The sequence below is a fragment of the Tachysurus fulvidraco genome, chromosome 19 (genome assembly GCF_022655615.1).
Source record: "Tachysurus fulvidraco isolate hzauxx_2018 chromosome 19, HZAU_PFXX_2.0, whole genome shotgun sequence".
Lineage (NCBI taxonomy): Eukaryota > Metazoa > Chordata > Actinopteri > Siluriformes > Bagridae > Tachysurus > Tachysurus fulvidraco.
The window spans coordinates 10813650-10833811 of NC_062536.1; the positions used below are offsets into that span (position 1 = coordinate 10813650).

The following is a 20162-nucleotide window of genomic DNA, read 5'->3' on the forward strand; positions in this document are numbered from 1 at the left end:
TGAACCATATGGCTTGCCATAATGAGTGAAGGCTCGGAGAGCTGTGCTGTGCCCTACTTTCATAGTGGAGCGATGCTGGGTTGAGAGGCTTGGTAGGAATCTCCCAGAATGCCCCGTGGAGGCAGCGACTAGGGCAGGATGCTGCCTCTGTGCTGCTGTTAGCCGGTTAGCGTCGTTGCAGCGCGCGCGCTGACATTTCCAGCTTTCGACCAGGCGCTCGTGGAGGTGACCGAGTGGAGTGGAGGGCGCGCGCGCGACAGTATAAGACCTACGCTTGGACCAGACAGACAGGTAGGGGGTCCACCGCCGGACGGAGCATGGACCCCCTGATCGCCCTAACGTGCACGCAGGAGGAGAGAAGCGAGACCTTTAGCGGTCGCCTCGGAGCCAGCGGCGGGGAAGCGGGAGAGCAGCAGCCGGACTGCGCGAGGGACGAGGCGGCCGCGGGGGACAGAGAGGAGCCGCTGGAGGAAAAAATGAAAGGTCTGGCTTTCAGGAAACAGACTTCATACAGGTGAGTGTTTAAAATGGTACAGAGAGAGAGAGAGAGAGAGAGAGAGAGAGAGAGACAGACAGACAGACAGACAGACAGATAGAGAGATAGAGAGATAGAGAGCGAGAGATGTAGACAGACAGAGAGATAGAGACACACAGAGGCAGACAGATAGAGAGAGACTGATAGAGGGAGAGAGATAAAGGGAGAGAGACAGACAGAGAGACAGACAGAGAGAGAGAGAGTAATACAGAGAGAGAGAGACAGATAGAGAGAGAGACAGACAGAGAGAGAGAGAGAGACAGACAGAGGGGGACAGAAAGAAAAAGACAGAGAGAGAGGGAGAGAGAGACAGACAGATAGAGAGAGGTAGAGAGAGACAGACAGATAGGGAGACAGAGACAGACAGACAGAAAGAGAGAGACAGAGAGAGAGAGATAGAGAGTGAGACAGTAAAAGAGAGAGACAGAGACAGATAAAGAGAGAAAGACAGATAAAGAGAGAGAGAGACAGACAGATAGAGAGAGACAGGCGCATTATCCCAGGCGCAGACCGCAGCACACAACAAACACTAGTGCGCTGTAGGACAGAAGGCACGTGAAAGCGTCTGGATCAAGGCGAAGTAATAAATAATATGAAACTATAATAAAAGACAGGCTTTAAAGGCTGTAATGCACCATTACACTCGATGTGAATGTTGCTTTTATTGCAGCGCTTTATCGTGTCGTGTACAAATAGAGGTGTTTTCTGAATATTGATTTCACCCAGTCTCTCTCTCTTAGTATGTGTGTGTGTGTGTGTGTGTGTGTGTGTGTGTGTGTGTGTGTGTGTGTGTGTGTGTATGTGTGTATGTGTGTGTGTATTTCCTTTTTTGACCTTAGCTTTCTATTGGGCTGTTTAAAGAGACCACATTGTCATTAGGCATAAGAAAAAACACAACAGGCAAACTTCAACCCTCTGCTGTACTGTAGATCATTTGCTGTTTATCAGGTATTCGGTTATGGTAGTAGAACATGATCTACATTAATTGGCTGTATTAATAACTAATTAATAACTAATTATATATGTATTTACACATCACTACAGTTAAAGCCATTTGCACAATACACAAGTATCGTAATATTAATGCTTGTTACTGGAACTAACAGGGAACATAAATCCTATGAAAATTGCAGCATGAAACATCCAATGTAAATAAATAATTTATAAGAAAAAAGAAAAAGGACTTTTATATAAGAAATGACAATACCTCAGAGAGACAATACCTCAATACCTGTGTGTGTGTGTATATATATATATATATATATATATATATATATATATATATATATATATATATATATATATATATATATAGAGAGAGAGAGAGAGAGAGAGACAGAGACAGAGAGAGTGAGACAGAGGGAGAGAGACAGATAGAGAGAGACAGCGAGAGAGATAGAGAGAGACAGAGGCATATATATATATAAATGAAACACAGTTGCTTGAGGATGAGGATGTCTATAGTAGTTATGATCCATCTGAATTGTGCACGTGTATCCTAAAAAAGTGACATTTGTACTTTACCCAACTAAACCACTAGTGATTGATGACTTTTATTAAAAGCACTTGTTTTGTTGTCAGGCGTCCATACATCAGATAGCAATAGCATGTAATGGTATGTAGACTTGTGCTTGGAATTCAGAAACTTACTTAAAATTCTCGGAAGAGTTTATTTTCTGACACGTCCTTCAAATGTCATCTGTGTTATTGTTGTAATTGTTCCAAATCTTTCCCGACGTGCACACGCTTTGTCTGCAACAAAAATGAGTAATGTGACAGATTTGATGGGGCTAAAATTCTACAAATATCCTAGTTATAATTCTATTTATATTACACATCCTACCCATGGTCAGTCTTTTCTAGTCTGATTCGGGCTTTAGTTATAAAATGCATGATAGTAGAATCTATACGGGACTAATATCTTTGTATTGTGTTAATTATACAGTGGTAAATAAAGTTATACTTTTTATAATACAGGATCATGTATGTAGAGGTTACTCTGGTGGTTTAGTGTGTGTTCTCTTCAGCAGGTCATATATGCTACAGTCTCATTGTGTTAGTGTAGTGTAGCTTGGGGGACATTCTGCCTCCACAGAAGAATTTATAACCCTGGAAGAAAATTTTGCTTCACATTTACCAATAAAAAATGTTTGATGTGTTTGTAGAGTAAGACTGATTCTGTGCTCTGGTGTGGGCAGTCTGCTGCAGAAATGATTTAAAGCATGTGTTTATGTGGATTGAATCGATATGGTTCATCGATTCAGTCCATGGGAAGGATTGAAGACTTCACAGCATATTGACAAGCATACTGTACCACCACCTACAATACGCTCTTTATTCTCATCTCCTACTGCAAGCTATAGTGATGATGGTTTTGGCCCTCACTTTAGTTGCACACACCTGTTCAACTGACCAGAACAATCCTAGAGGACATGCATGAATCCTGTTGCTCTCAGAGTCAGCTGGCTAATCCCTAAATTCCATTTGAGTGACTTTTAAGGGCTTTTCCAGTGCAGAATATAGCAGTATCGTTGGTACTAAAAGAAAAACGGAACTGTGCTTTATTCCCATTGGCCATAGTCCAGAAACCAAGATTTTTTAAACATGTTATTGGTTTATGCTTTAAATTGGTTCCAACTAGACCTAATGGTTAATAGAAGGTGATTGAGGATCCTTGCTTGGTTCTCATTGATTATGTCTACAGATGAGTTTGTATTTTTACACAGAATTTCAGAAGACAGCGTTTTGTATTGCCTGACAATAAGTTCATGGGACCACAGAACTGTTGTTAATCAAACAATCAATGAATCAGTGATTTTTTTTTTTCTTCATAATGGAATTAATGATTATGTACACCACAACATGTTATGTGACACCAGTGAGCACTGTAATGGTAATGGTGTCTTTCTACAGCCATCAATGTTATGGTTTCTGTTGGTAGATGAACCGGACCTAAACTCTCAAGGTTATTTGGCCTAGGTCTTCTGTGCAGTTCAGGATTCATGTTGGATTTTGCTTGATTTTCTTTGTTCATTTGATCAGTGACTAGATTTCTTCATCAAAATTGATATAAAAAGCTATTAAAAGTAACTAGTAAAAGGAAGTTTGCTGTGTTTAATCAAGCTTGAAGATTGGTCTTCAGTGAAAAAAGAAGTTCAGAAGACTAGCAGTTGTTTTACTGTTGGCTGTTGTAATAAACAGGAACTAATAGCCTTATCTCAAATAGCAAACATCTATTCCCAGCTATTCTTAGAGACCCCCTGCCATTAAGCCGTCCTCCACTTTTGTTACCGACTGTCATAGAGAGTAGCAGTCATCAGTCTGTCATTTCCAGCACTTGACCAGATCAGTCTTGTTTTCTTTCCCGCAGTCTTTTTCGAGTGCAAATGATCAAAGCCATCTTCACCTCTCGATTTTCAATTCAGATTAGATACCAGATGCAAAAATCACAAGCAAACAACGTGCAAGAAAGAAGACAACACCAGAACAGCTTTATACATGCTATGTCTCTGATTACATCACATTGTTCATTTTAGTTAGCCCTGTCTAAACCTGAGCAGAACAGAGGACACTTTGAACATAGAAGACACTTTTTTTTTGCAGCCTTAAAAGAAAGCTGTTAATTAGATTTTTATGATTTTGGGATTAAAGATGTCCTTTCTAACTCTAACTGACTAACTCTCATTAGTCAGGGGAAGATGTGTGGAATGTCCAAAACAGAAACATAAATGTGTGGCTGTATTTGCATCATTAGGTAGACTGCAGTCTTGTTTGTAGATTTTGACACCTTCAGTACAGATTCTCTCAAGCTAACAGGTCGTTAAACATGGATTAGACTTCATTGTAGAGAAGCGTTCAGTGTCGGCCCAATCCCTCTCAACCGCTGACATCACAGCATGAATATTTTACAGGCTGTGTAACATTTTCTGATCCATTTAAAGTATGAAACAACACAGTGTGTCTAAAAGAAGATTACAGTACATGTGTAATGTTGTTGCTACTGCACTTAAGAATAAGTTGAACGTTTGGATGTAGTATTTCTCGACTTCAGTTCAGAAGACCCATTGCCCTACAACAGCTCCAAAGTTACTAACTCAACATACAAGCTCCAACTCAATATTTCCATCTAAAGCATTTGGCAGGCACCCTTATCCAGAGCAACTTACGTTCATACAACTGAACAATTGAGCGTTAAAGGCCTTGGTGGTTCTCGGATTCAAACCCACAACCTTTCGATCAGTAAGTAGTGACCACACCTTTAAAGTGCTCCACAGAACTGGAGCTCCATTGAATAACAAAAGATCAAATTCCACCCAAATTAAACTATATTATGCTATATTCATTTTTTTTCCACTTTATATAAAGGTACTTTTCCATTATTAGTGGAAAAACCCCCACAACATTGTGTTTTATGCTAGATATCTACCAATTCTACAGCAGTGAGAGATCACTGAATGTCAGGCTTTGTGGGTGTATAGTTTAACAGGTCAGCTAGTGGTGGGAGGTTTCTCAGAAGGCTATAAATATAAAAAAACAGAAAAAAAACTGTGGATTTTAGAATAATCATTTCTTCTGACAGACATAACCTGCAAGTTATTTATACCATGCAGATTATTATAATTATATAGGGGTTAAGGTGCTCAACTACTGATCGGAGAAGGTTGTGAGTTTAAATCACCCACCACTGCTGGACCCTTGAGCAAGGCCCATTACTCTCAACTGCTCAGTTGTATAAATGAGATAAATGTAAGCTGTGCTGGATAAGGCTGTCTGCCAAATGCTGTAAATGTAAAATAAGGAGTCAATTAAAGTTTGAACACAGGGGTATGGCAACAGGTATAAAGACTGCTGGAGATGATTGTGAAGTAGTACTTTGCTTGAGGTAACACTGCATTCAAGCAGTGTTTTAGATTTAGTATATGTGTTTCCTTGTAGAGAGAATTTAATAACCCCTAAATGTCACCTTGTATTGAATTGTTAAGCTTCTGGTGATGACCGTACTATGAGGCAGCGTGTGTGAGGAGAGGTTGCATCCTGAAGGCTGGTCCTCCACAGCACACTGCAGCACAGGAAAGTGGGTTTAATAATTTATTACTTACAAGTGTTGTCTCTTATCAGTCCAAGTTTAATGAGGCCCCCAGTGCATTTTGGCATCTCTTAAATCGACCACAGTGCTCACTTTGGCACTGATTTTCTTTGCTATTTGTCTGCAGAAATGTGGAGCTCCTTCCTGTGGGCGCACTAGTGGCCACTCCACTTGGATTTGGTCGCAAATCTTAATTTCTTTTGAATGTTTGCTCCCTTAGGCTTTCTGGTGTTATTTTTGTACTGGCATGATCAAAGTGTATATAGCAGAGAGTAACTATTAGGCTGTATCTTTTAAGTTGTTTGTATTTTAAGCCTCCAGGATGCAATATAACTGAACCCAAAATAGTTCTCATTACATGACATCACTCTGTGTTATAACCCATAATTTATCGCACTCTGTTGAAGAGTCCAAATGAAGTCCAACAGTGAGCTACTTATAAAGTAATAATAATTTTAGTGCATAATTTAAAAAGTATAAATATGAAATATGCATAAATATGAAAAATATTCCCGTATTAAGCCATAACTGACATCTCTTTTTCTTTATTGAGGAACAGAATGAAGCTAAGGTCTCTGTTTGATTTTATTCCCCTTTAAAAATAATTCATATTGCATTGACACTATTCAGTGAATTTAATTCTTACAGTACTGCAGTCTAGATGTTTCACTTACAGGGTATCATTACTCTGTGTGTATCATTTCTTTCTTGGTAAGGTCCAAATGTGCCTAAAAATAGAGTAAAAAGTGTCATTTCATTTTGCCAGGTTAAGGCTAGGGATAACTTTAGATGAAGGAATAGCAGTAATTATTAACATTAATAATACATATTATTAATTCTTTCTATCCTTTCTCTTTGTTATTTTTTTTTCTCTTTCACTCTCTCACACTTTGGATGACGAGGATCTATTTTGCTTATAGAAGAAGGGCCACTACACCACCTTCTGATGACACACACACACACACGCATGCACGCATGCACGCATGCACACACACACACACACCCACACACACACACACACCCACACACACACACACACCCACACACACACACACACACACACACACACCCACACACACACACACACCCACACACACACACACACACACACACACACACACACACACACACACACACACACACACACACACACACACACACACACACGTTATTTAAATGGCTATAATCTGTCCTGAAGTTGGATAACAGAGCGAATGAGCACCTTTAAAAAACCAGCACAGCTCCAGCCCTTTTTTTTTGTACTGGGACTGGGACTCTGCACCCTGATGAGACACATTAAAAGGATTGGATCCTTTCTTATTAGGCTTAATACTGTAAGAGGTTTTAGACTTGCTCCCCTCCTGCTTTAATTTCAGAGGTCTCTGCTCTTCTCCGGGCAATGATCCATCCTTTGTGTGTCATTCCTGCTGGGTAACTGACTACCAGTAATGCTCAACCGGTCTAGCTCTGTACATTTATGCACATGTTTGTGTGCCATTCTCCCCCTGTGTCCTCCCTCTCCCTCTGTTTGCCTAGGCAAATTCATCTTGGCTCAAATGCAGGAACTCAAATCCTGCACCTGGTGTTCTGGCAGCAGATCACCTGCAGACAGCAGCCCTACTGGAGGTGCAAGCCACTCAATCCCATTCATCTCTCCCTCACTTCTTCTATGTCTCCCCTCTCTGCATGTGCTGCTCACGTATCCCACAGTTCTGGGACAGCAGCTCTGCTCAGCATCACTTAGCGCTTTAACAGTGCTGTGAAATGTCACACAGGATGGAAAAGCACTTGTTTATATTGTTGTTATTGTGCCTTGACTATGCGACAGCAGTGTCTGGCCTCACATTATCCTCTTGCTCCATAAATGTGCTGCATTTTGAAAATGAGAGCCAGTTTTTTTCCCCCTTCAGCAGCAGATGGCCTCTGGATTGTGTTAAAGTGCTGTGTTCATCTAAGGCAAACAGGGAAGGTGTCAGAGGCAAAATGGAGGCTGATTTTGTTGGATGTGATTCTGGATACTCACACTACTAATCTCAGTGCAAAGTGAAAACTCAAAGAGAGAGAAAATAGAGACAGAAAAATTAAAGTGAGATATTCACTGACATGAAACTCCCACTCACTTATTTTATATCTCTCCTCTCATATATGTCAATTGCGGGGTTGAAAACACTCTGGAAATAGCTGCTAACCAGGATTGAGTTCATGCTCGAAAAATAGATTTTGCACAGTATTTCATTTTTAACATTTTGATACTCATTGGTAAAGAATTGGTCTAAATAGCTTTTTTGTGCACCTCTGCAGTACCTCTATTTTTTGTTGTTACTGTATGTTGTACAGAAGCCAATTCTGTTAAATATTAATTTTTAACTTTTCCTAGTGTCACAGTTTTATTTTCTGGGTTGCCAACCTGTCTATACAGTTTTTCATTTCTATATGAAAATGTTATTTCAGGTTAGCCTACTTTAAATATGTAAATACCCAGTGAAGTAAATACCTACCCATTACCATCTGGGACAACTCGACCCTGTACAGCTAATGTCCCATTTAATTATGAAATAAATTCCCGATTTCCAGATTACAGATTTATTTAATGAATACATTCCAATTAAGTGTTAGGCTTATTTACATTATTTACAAGTTTTTTTAAAGCTATTTTTAACATAGGCCATTATACCATTGTATAGTATTATATTACATATATTATATTATCATACTATTGTGATAATATTATAAAACCATTGTAGTGTCATATTGGGTATGCATCATTATAATTCATAAGGCTATGATAATGTATGACAAAGGCTATATTTAATATTTTTAATAGTTTTCTGACTTATATTAAAGCACCATAGGAAAACTATGGTTCTAATGCAGTTGTTCTATACTAACCCTAAAATATGAGGGTACACAGTACACTGTGGTAAATATCATAAACGAGATCAATGCCTTCTATAAAGGTTGACATAATCACAAAACTCTGAAAAGGTCCTCAATATTGAACCTAAACCTGAATTGATTAGTGGCTTGTGGCAATGAAAATGTGGAATTGTGGAGCAAGACGTCACAGCCGCAGTATTTTATGACCGTTTTTATTCTTTTCCAAATTAATACAGCCATCAGTCATCAGTGCACACACCTTCAAACAAACCTCAGCCAGGTGTCCTGCTGTGCACACAATGATGCACGGACACACACACACACCCTGTACACAGTATAACTATTAATGAAAGGTTCTCGTTAGTAGATTGCATGACAGACGGCCTGAGATTTATTCATGATTTTAACTTTGAAACCTGTCCGTATCCTAGAGTGCGGCGTAGTTTAACTGATTGCTAGAAGAACGGCAGGTAATCTGACCTGCCGAAAAGGAAGTGTGGCTTCATGCCTATTCATCCTATTGTAAAATTCTCAATCATGTCGTTATGTTTATACATTGGCGGCATTGTTGTATTTTGACAGTCTAGAGGCGTTGTGGAAGTGTAAAAGTGTAAAAGCTCTGAAAAAAATATAGGATTTCTGCCTCTGAGTTTGTGCAACAATCGAAAAGCCTACTAGTTGAATAGTAAAGCTGGAGAGCTCAGTAGCGATGAGGTTTCTGTAGACAGGACTAATCTGACTGAGCACACAGCTTCTGTGTGTGTTTCCACTGGTACACATCATCCCACTGTCATTCTCTCTCAGCACTAATTATAGCACGTCCCTTATGCTCTCCAGCTGTGGTCTGTGGTCTGAGTGTGTGTGTGTGTGTGTGTGTGTGTGTGTGTGACTGTGGGTGGGTGGGATCATAGGCTTAACCTGCTCGACAGACAGCGCAGGGTTGTGGTAGCCTCATTTAATAGATGATTAATTCATTTAGGCAGCTAGGACCTCAGGTGGAAAAGATGTGAAAGGAGAGTGTCATGTCGCTCTCTAAGGATCACAGAAGACCTCAGGAGCAAAATAATTAGAAGCTTTATGGTGCAGGGATCTGATCCATACTGCCAGTGTATTCACAGCACTGTCAGCATTTAGACAAACACAAACAGCGGACATTATGACAGGCGATCAACACTGGAAAAAAATCAGCATTGTTTTTTGGTTCTACCAGGCACCATCAGTACTTCCATAAAATCTTTAAACATCTAAGTTTTTATAAAGAGGCTGGGGTTTCTGTTGGGTTCTCTCTTTTCTTACAATCTAATCTCATCTACTGGCAGTAAATTTCCTTCAAGGTTGTATGAGTGTGTGAGAGTGTGTGTTGCCCTCAGGCTCTGGATTCAGAAGAAAGATTTTTACTGAAATGAATGACTACTGGCCATGGGATATTTTTGCTGCAAGCTGAAATCTTGATAATTTTTTGGTCTGTAATGAACTAAGCAAATATTTAAGACAAATAGGTGCATCAGTGAATCAGAAGTGAACTTTAGGAAAATGAACTTTAATATTTTATCATTTTACTTTAATATGAACTGAAGAATGAACTTTACTATGGACTGATGCATTTTTTCACTGTATTAGTCATTTTCTCCAATGACTGATCCAGTATCTAATTTCTTCTGATCATAAGAGCAAAACATGGGTTGTTGGTCATAAACTGTGCGATGTCATCTAGGTATGAATATTGAGTTTTATATTTATACTCTGTTTTCTGGTCACAGTCATAATACATCTAAACCTTAGGCTGCCTGTAGTGTCAAGGGGAGACTGACATAGTACATTAGAAAGAAACTGTTTTCTTGAAGAAAACAATTCAGGGCTTGGTGTTAACCATTGTCATTTTGTCATTCTTCAGACAAGTCAATTACATGTTATTCACTTGTCCAAGTTATGTGCCTGCAGAGAGTGAACTTTGTTTTTTCAGTAGTGGTGTAAAATATTCTTCAGTTTTTTCAAACAGACCCTTCACCACGTTTTTGCACTCCAGCTGGTGCATTTGATTTTTTTTTTGCCCCATATGCAGAAGACAGAAGTGTATTGCCTGAATATGCCTGAAGGCTCTTGTCTGCTTGACCAATGAACATGCGCCGTAATAGAAGAATATTTTTCACTTTGACAAAAAAATAAATAAATGAACTTCTCTTCTTTTCTTTTCTGTTTAACAAGTTGCTTTAAATTCACTCTTGCTTTAAGAATTACATGATCAAAAGTTTCTGTTTCTATGTTAGCTAAAAAGTTAACAAGTAAGACAAGTAAACATAGACTAATGACATAGCTGGGAACGTGACCTTAGAATTTGGCAAATTATGTGAAGGTGGCATAAAAACAGCACTATGATACCAGTACAGGAAGATGGTTTGACCTAGTAAAAATAGGACGTAATAACCAGCTGCCATCGCTTCAGTATTATTGATGTTAGCAACAGTGAATGTTTTTCTATACCTGTAAATCATTTTCACTATGATCACTATGATTCATAACCAAGTTACAAAACATAGTCTAGCTTTAGTCAGTTAGTTTTTACAACTAAACTACAACTGTCTGTCGTTTGCTGCTTTACCAGACTGGGTTGCGAAGGCTTGAAAAACAATTCAAAAGTGAAAATGCTTTTCATTAATATGTATTAAAGATAAAAGCGCTATACCGCTGTTGCCTGAGGTAAAGTTAAACTCAAATCCTGATTGGTCAAGCTTGTTGCTAAGTAACTGCTTGTTTAAACGTGCACTTTTCTGGTTTCCGGTTTTCTGGTTCACTTGTCCTGGACGAGTACAGTTTTAATGTTGAACCATGTAATGAATCGTTTTGGAGCATTAGTAATCGTTAGTCAACTCTAAAGCTCTCATCAGCTCTAAAATAGGAATAATCTATCCCATCGGTGCACCTGGGAACATGTGTGTCCTGTTAAAAAAGAGAATAAACAACTGCATCTGTGTTTCTGTAAAACGTCCTATTCACTATATATGCTACAGTATATATGATCACGACACATGATGTAATTTAATGGCATGTTGAAACATTAAACATAAATCTTTGAATGAAATTCCTTATGCAAGGGATATAAACTTGTACCAGACTGAACTCATAACATATGCAGTTTACGGCTTCATAAATATTAGAGATAATTCTACTACTACTAGCTACTGTATTAATCTATTAAATCCCCAGACCTGTTGGTTTAGACTTCCAATCCTCTCTTTCCTACTTCACTGTAGTTACTGAATAATGCATTTTAGTTACTAACAGAATGCTTTAAGTCGAATATCTGAATAATAAGCTTGGAGTTTAAGTATTTATAAGAAAAAGGAAGTGGTTATATGGATAAGGAGAAAGACTGAATGCGGATGTACGTCTCGGTCAGAGGGTCAAGCTTTATTTAGTACAGAATTTTGTTTGATGTTTGGGAGTGTTGGAGTCAAGCTTGTGGCTATGCAGGTTTGCAGAGCAGCTTCAAAAATGGCACTTCACTGGGGATCATCCAAGACCTGAGCTACACTCTTCTCCTGTCACGGTGGCGCAACTATTTTGAGCAGATGGAGAGGTCAGATACGGGAGAGATGTGTGCTTCCGATGCCTCCCACGCACACAGCACCCAACAAGGTTAATTATGGAGGTGTCAGCAGTCAGAAAATAGGAGGATACAGGAAAGAAACATAGATGGAGAGAGAGAGAGAGAGAGAGAGAGAGAGAGAGAGAGAGAGAGAGAGAGAGAGATGGTTGTTCTACAGGCAGCTTCCTACGTAAACTGCAAATGATGCACCTAATCTCTCACTCTCTTTCTTTCTCACTTTTTTACTTCTCTCTCTCTCTCTCTCTCTCTTTCTCACACACACACACACACCCTCTCTCTCTCACACACACACACACACACACACACACACACACACACACACACACACACACACACACACACACACACACACAAAAGCACAGGCCTTCACAGATAGATGTAATTTTACACTCCGTTCCCACACTCTCCCACTCGCTTGACATTGCGCTCACTGAAACACAGCAGCACAACAGCCAACACACACACACACACACACACACACACACACACACACACACACACACACACACACACACACACACACACACACATATACAGGATTCTGTCACATGCAGTACAAGATATTATCACATTTCTCTACATGCAACAGACACTTCAATTAGATAACTGCATCCATAGATATTTACACTGTATTATTATCTAATATATGTTATGTAACATAACTGATAACAATTCATGACGTGTGTGTGCGTGTGCACTGTATTTTGTTATGTCTACAAAACTGACCTGCTGGCTTCCTCTTATTGTTTTTTTTTCAACGTCATCATCATCATCTCTCTGTCTCTGTATATATAGATGTTTATATGTAAACAGAAGAGAGAGAGCTTCTGTAGATCTCTACAGCAATGATCTTGCCAGCAACTTAAAACACACTGTGGACTCAACAGTTAGTTAAGCAAAATGAAGTCAGTCTATTGTGAACATTAATATTATTAATAATAATTAATGAATATAAATTTATAAATGATGATAAGTTTTGTAAATCATTGTAATAAACAGATCATGACTGATCAGTAAATCATCATTTTTGACATCGTATTATCTTTTTATCGGATATTGTGCTACAAAATTTGGTACTGGTACTGAAATAAAAAAACCTGGAGCAGCACACACATCACATTCACACTTAGAGGCAATCTATGGTAGCCACCCCACCTACCAGCATTGAACACTACCCTGAGCCAGGATTTGGAAGTGTATGATGGCAACACCCACTGTGCCACCATGCCTTCAACAACATACATAACACATATGAAACATTATCAGTGCATCAAACTTCACTGCAGATATGTGTGCATGATTTACAACAGTGTATGTCAAGCAATTTTAAAGGATACAGTGACAGAATCAATACAACTTGTGTCTGTGTCTATCTGAATCGTTTACGTTTACAGCATTTAGCAGAGACTCTCTCAGCATGGCTCTGTGTTTGAAATAAATATTTTACTATTATTTTACTTCATCCAGTAATGGAGGAATGGCTTCTAAACTTGTTATTCCCAGTAAAGGAGACGTGGCCTCTAAACTCACCAGATCCTGCAAAGGAGGTGTGGCCTATGCGCTGCTCAGGGGTCTCTTTGCTAATTAGTTCTAACGATGAAGGTGTGGCCTTTTTCTTGTCAATACTAATGAAGGAGGTGTAATGTTTGTTTCTCAGTTAGAAAGCCACTTAATACTATAATGAATAATATGGTGCTTCATTGTACATAGCTATATTATCCTGTATAACTCTAAACGATAGTGTCAAATTGCATTTACACTTCAGATCTTTGATAACCAATCATGATTTACATCATCATCATCATCATCATCATCATATCATTTACACCTAATATTCACGCTGCCTTCAAACACATGAACAATACAATAGTTATAGCTATTACAGGCACTGACAATCATGAAATTGATAGAACAGTATTAGAGCCAGGCAGCATTTACAAGCATGTGGTTGATGGTTGCGGAGCCAGAAACCCCTCAACCCTGTCTGAGGAATGTGAGACAGTGGGGGCTCGGTGTAGCTGGAATCCTCTCACTCACTGAAGGACAGAACTCCTGTAAGCCACAGCATGCGACCTGCTGAGGAATGAAGAAACAACTGTGCTTGAATCCGAGATAATTAGGACAGTGAGCGAAAGACTTGGAGGGTCAGCTGTTGAAAAAGACAGCAGAGGGTTAAAGGCTACGGATGTGAGACGTTCCTGAGGGAGACAGAGATAAAGAGACGTCTCACATCAACTTTTTAATTATTAACATCCACACAACATCCATCCGGCATCAAACTCTTACTCGTGGCTCCATGGCTTTGTATGTGTGTATGTGTGTGCATCTCTACCGTGTGACCTAATGATGTTCCATATTGTTAGCTAGGAACTAACTAGAGGAAGGAAATGATAGTTGGTTAACTGTCGCATAGCTAAGTCTCAGTTTCCTGTCTCAGCATGTTCATATTTTGAAATCCTGATGGATTTGGTTCAAATTTTTTCTCAAGTATATAATAGGGAAGTGGCAGTCATTTTTAAGAATGTCAGGCCCAGAGACAAAATTATTTTATGTCTGACTCCGTGACTAATTCCAAACTAGTTTGAAGTTTGGAAAATTAATCTTTGCCAACTTAGCTTTAGAGCCTTTTAGATGCTTCTGAAAATTTGTGATGTAAGTCCAAGTCTAGCATATGTCTCAATAATTACCAGAACCAGGTTGGGGTGCAGTTAAGTTCAAATAGTTTTGATTTTTAATCCATGGCATCTTCATTATTCTGTGTAACTGTGTAGCTGATATTGTTGTGTGGACCCATATTTATTATTATCACTAACCCAGTAAAAGATACTGATTTGATGATCAGATGAGTTGGTTTGGATTTTGGCATCTATAACTCATTTTCCTAGACTAACTGATACAAAAATATCTCCTGATTCCCACTGGCAGACAAAGGGGGAACACCTCTCCAGCTGAGATCCACATATGTTATTTCTTCTGCGCCGTATAGAGGGAATGAGTTGGGAAAAAAAACAAAGAAGTGGCTTATGCTATAAATTAAGATCACCAAAGAACGCTGTAAACAAAGGCATATAAATATCCTGAAACTACAAATTGGGAGCAGGTGACCCTAATGAGCATGGATGCAATGGGCGGGTACGGAAAATGGGAAGCCAAAAAGGTCAAGTACGATCTAATTTTGTGTGTAGTACTGGGTTTTTCTTAAGGAATATAGATATGCTGAAACATATATTTTGCTTATGTTTTACTTTGCAAAGTAATACTTTTACTACTGTTTAAGGCAGCGGTGTCCAATCTTATCCGGAAAGGGCCGCTATGGTGCAGGTTTTCATTCCAACCAAACAGAAGCCACGCCAGAGTCTACCAAAAGAACAACGAGAACAACGGATTAAACAGGTGGAATCAGGTGTGGCTTCAGCTTGGTTGGAATGAAAACCTGCAACCACACCGACCCTTTTCGGATAAGATTGGACACCGTTGGCTTAAAGGCTGAAGCGTAATGATTTGACCAATGACTTGGTCACTAACCCTGACATCCAATTAAAGGTAACATTAATGACAGGTTTTTGTTGCTCAAATCTGTCTATTGAACCTCAGGCTTTTATTGAACACAGTGAGATGGAAATTCACACAAATACATATGGGAAGCTTCGAACATAGTCCACCACAACATGGAAAACACGCCTAACATAACAGTAAAGGTGAAATAAATCCAGTGGAAAATCCAGTAAAATGGAAAAACAAATTGTACTCATTTTTTTTAACTCATTAGTTGATAGTGAGTTTTTTTTTATTTATAGCCAGATATAAAGATGAGAACGATAAGACATGCAAACACTCCTATTGTGTCATTCATTAGGATATGCAGGAGAAGGTGAAGGATTGAGGAAAGGAAGAGGGGAGAGCTAGGTGAGTGGAGAATGAATGTGTGGCACTGTGTAGTCTGGCTATAAATATCTGTGTGTGGTGTTTTGGGAGGTTGGGGGAAAAGCCCAAGCTTCCTGCCTGCACACACCAGACCATCAGGAAGGTAGCATGCACGCACACACGCACACACACACACACACACACACACACACACACACACACACACACACACACACACACACACACACACACACACACACACCCACACCCACCTATATGCTGACTCTGAATGTATGTACCTTAATTATGTATGTATCCTACTACATAGAATTTTGACTTTTAGTACAGATCCATCCAATTAATTTGGCATAATTACACCATCTGTACATCTCTAGCTGCACAATTGAAAACAATAGACAGTACTGGACTACTGCTAGCTGTACTATACCATATTACACCCACAGGTTGTATATAAAATTTATGGTGCCAACAAAATTGTCATGATTATGCAAAAGATGTATTATTATTGTTGTTATTATCTATCTATCTATCTATCTATCTATCTATCTATCTATCTATCTATCTATCTATCTATCTATCTATCTGTCTATCTGTCTATCTGTCTGTCTGTCTGTCTGTCTGTCTGTCTATCTATCTATCTATCTATCTATCTATCTATCTATCTATCTATCTATCTATCTATCTATCTGAGGTATATGTTTTAATCTGTTTGTTTATGTGTCTTCTGGTAGGTGAAACATTCTACATTTAATTGACCAAATATGTGTATGTGTTTGTGTGTGTTTGTGTGTGTGTGTTTTGCCTTGAGATAAAGCGAGGTTAGCATCTTGTGCCCAGCATTACTGGAGCCACCATAACCCTGATCAAAATAAAGCATTTACTGGAGATTGAATGAACGAATGAATGAATGACACAGCTTCTGTGCAGCAGTGAATACGAAAGCGACATTATTAAATGTACCTGCCAGCAAAGAAAATCCTCAGTATGCAACAAAAAGCTTAAATATGATGCGTGAAGCCCAGCAGATAGGCTGAAAGGCATCTGCTCTCTGTTTCCCTGGGTTTTGTGATTATCACGCTCCATCTCTATGTTAGAGAGGCCTGCATACACTAAACTTCATTAAGCAGGAATAATGGCATGCAGTGAAGATGTAATTACCATTTTAGTTGCTCATGAAGCTGCTCATCACTTTACTACAGATGCTATCTAAGCTCAGAGAGTGGAAGTGTTAGGAAAGACGTCCATTCTGATAGGATGACATGGAATTTTAGAGTGTGTGGAACATCTTTTGTGCGTACTAATGTGTTTCTTGTGCAGTTGCTTTGTCAGAATGATCAGATTCAACCAAGACATGCTAGTTTTAAAAGTGGAAATATATAAAGTAGAATTTTCTTTACAAGGTCTTTATACAAATCCCCTTTCCCCATTCTTTCTCTGTGACCTGGTGACAAGTTGGCTGATATATGTGTGTGTGTGTGTGTGTGTGTGTGTGTGTGTGTGTGTGTGTGTGTGTGTGTGTGTGTGTGTGTGTATACTTTCTGGCTGTGTGTGTGTTTTTCCTGCCATTGTGAGTGGGTGTGTATCAGATTGCAGTGACACCTTCCATGGGCAAAAGAGAGAGAAATATGTCTCCGGCCGGTACATGCAGATATCCCATGTACATTCTCCAAGCATAACCCTGACCCCACCCCCCCCACCCCAACACACACAAGATTTGTATCAGACAATAACACTACTGCTTTTTTTTGAGCTGAGTTGTTACAGACATAATTTCTGCCTTATACACAATGGCATTTCTGAAGGCATATATTCTCTTATTTAATTAAGGAGAGTCGTATTGAAGCATAACTATATTTCAACCTATAATAATTATCACCCTATCCTCAGTGGTCCATGTCTCCATCCTGTTTCACTTCTTTTGCATTCTGTCTCTGTATGTCCATTCATTCTAATCCTACACTTAGACTTTTCCAACTCTGTGTAATTAATATACTGTATATAATGATGCCATGACTGTGTTTTTTTTCTACAGTATGAGTACGGGTCATTAAAATAAACAAATATACATTATATTCACTGGCTCATTACCTTGTAACACAGTTTTAAGTGTTGTAAATACAGCCTAAATCCAACACCAGCTGTCCCACCCCTCATGTTTCATGGACACTGATATACTTTTGAGTGTTTTTAAGCATTCAATGTGGGATGTAAATTGCTCAGGTCGTCGCTATATGCCTTTTTATGTGACTTATCTGGTGTGAATTCTATGTGATAAGTGTTCCAGTGACAAGATGTTGACTAGTAGTGCGCTATTACGCCTGTCTGTGTCAGGCCTCACAATTTGGGAACAATTACCAGCGTTCAGCTTCTCTGTCCTATTGATTACCCCCTGTAGACTACTTAAGGACCTTTTGTGCTCACTCACAATGTCTTGCTGTTCTGTTTTACTGGCTCACAATAGTGCTACATAGCATATTATTAATAACACACAAAGTATGAGTACATTCTTTTGACTTTAGTGACGTGCTTTGTACTAAGGCTAATATGGCAATTAAAACCAATATACAGGCAGGTTTATTTTTCGATCATTAGAGTATGTTTTTCAGAATAAACTTGTTGCAACTGCATCTTTGATCAATTTTTTGCACTATTAACGATCTCAATATTTTGAATAAAGACATAGGGCCCAGAAATTTAGTTATTTTGTATGTACCACAGAATTTATTACCCTTCTTTTACACCAGAAAAATCTCACACACACTATCCTGCTTCAGTCACTTTATCCTGCTTAGGGTATTGATGGATCTACTCTGGGAACAGTGTGTGTGTGAGTGGGAATACACCCTGGATGGAAGGCCAGTTCATTGCAGGGCACACAGATTTACATCCACCGATAATTTTGGGTGGAAGGAGGAAACCTGAGAACTCAGAGGAAAACCACATGGACACAGGAAGAACACACACAGACCTGAGCTCAGGATTAAATCAGGGACCCTGAAGATATGAGGTAACTTCTGTACTACAATACAGGAGGTAGCGATATTTTACATAAATTAAAAAAAAAAAAAAAGTATTACATAGAACTGGGAAAAGGGTTCTTTGCATAGAAAAGTTGCTCATACAGAACAATTCTAGGTTTTAGGTTTAATCTGTTATTTCTCACAGTGATTTCAGTGTCTTGGGAAATGAAAGGCATTACTAACCTTTTGGGCTGCTCATTTTGTGAATCTAATTGCAGTGTCCAATCCTGATTACTGAGTACTGCGTTTGAACAGCATGTCAAAGTATGGGTTTGATCACAGCTTTTAAGTAAAGCACTTATCCTTGTCCTGCTTCAGGCAGTCAGCGGGTGGTTAATGTAAGTCACTTTGACTAACAGTTCAGCTAAAAGTCTGTATGTAACTGTATGAAACGGCACTGTAGCACAGTGTACCCACGCTCAAATATATGCCCATAACTTCCTCCACACAATGACTCAGGTTCAGCTCGGTGAGCATCAGCTTACGCTGCACTCTTATTTTCTTAGTCTTGCATTGACGCAGTAAATTTTATAGATTGGCGCTGCTGGCTGGTGAGATAGAGCTGAGGTAAATGCCAACATGCTTTTAAAAAGGTGACTGCGAGATCTCTGAGACTGCTGCTACAATGCTGATGTCAGCAACGCATCTCTTACAGACAGCTTGTGTGGGAGTGCTTCAATAATGCACTTCTCTTCATCAATGTACCTGAAACTTTTTCTTTCCCAACATGTAAACTTTTTCAATTTTTAAACCCTTCCACCATGTCGACCACGTCAGGGGCACAGACCAGGTAATTACAGTATTTTCATAAACATTGATATAAGGCTAAATTGAAAATTCAGTTGAGTTGGTGTTTTAAATTAATTTGTACCTGTACCTATGTTTTGTCTGTTGATCTTTCTGCAATTTATTGGAGTTTGCAGGCAGTTTTACCAACGTACTTCAGTGCTAAACTTCCTGAGAGTGAGCACAAGCACAATTACATCTTTATACCCTGACCAACATCACAGGCTTTCGTTAATGGTAACATTACACACTGTACACATACACAATACACTATACATCAGTGGTCCCCAACCCCGGTCTGTGGACCAAATGGTACCGGGCCGCCCAAGGAACATTAAATTATTTCCATTTTATTTACTGTGGTGT

At 39.1% G+C, this 20162-nt stretch overlaps 1 protein-coding gene across 5 annotated transcripts in view; it reads left to right on the forward strand.

Annotated features, from left to right (window-relative positions):
* The window catches only part of dgki (diacylglycerol kinase, iota), a 57446-nt gene continuing 37284 nt past the window's right edge, over positions 1–20162 (forward strand). For 2 of the 5 annotated variants that reach the window (XM_027151693.2, XM_027151694.2), the window contains exon 1: positions 14–514. In XM_027151693.2, coding sequence (XP_027007494.1) covers positions 318–514 — 197 coding nt within the window. In that variant the 5' untranslated portion in view covers positions 14–317. Of the gene's footprint in view, positions 515–20162 lie in introns of all 5 variants that reach the window. The other 3 variants (XM_027151698.2, XM_027151695.2, XM_027151696.2) reach the window with 3 other exon arrangements.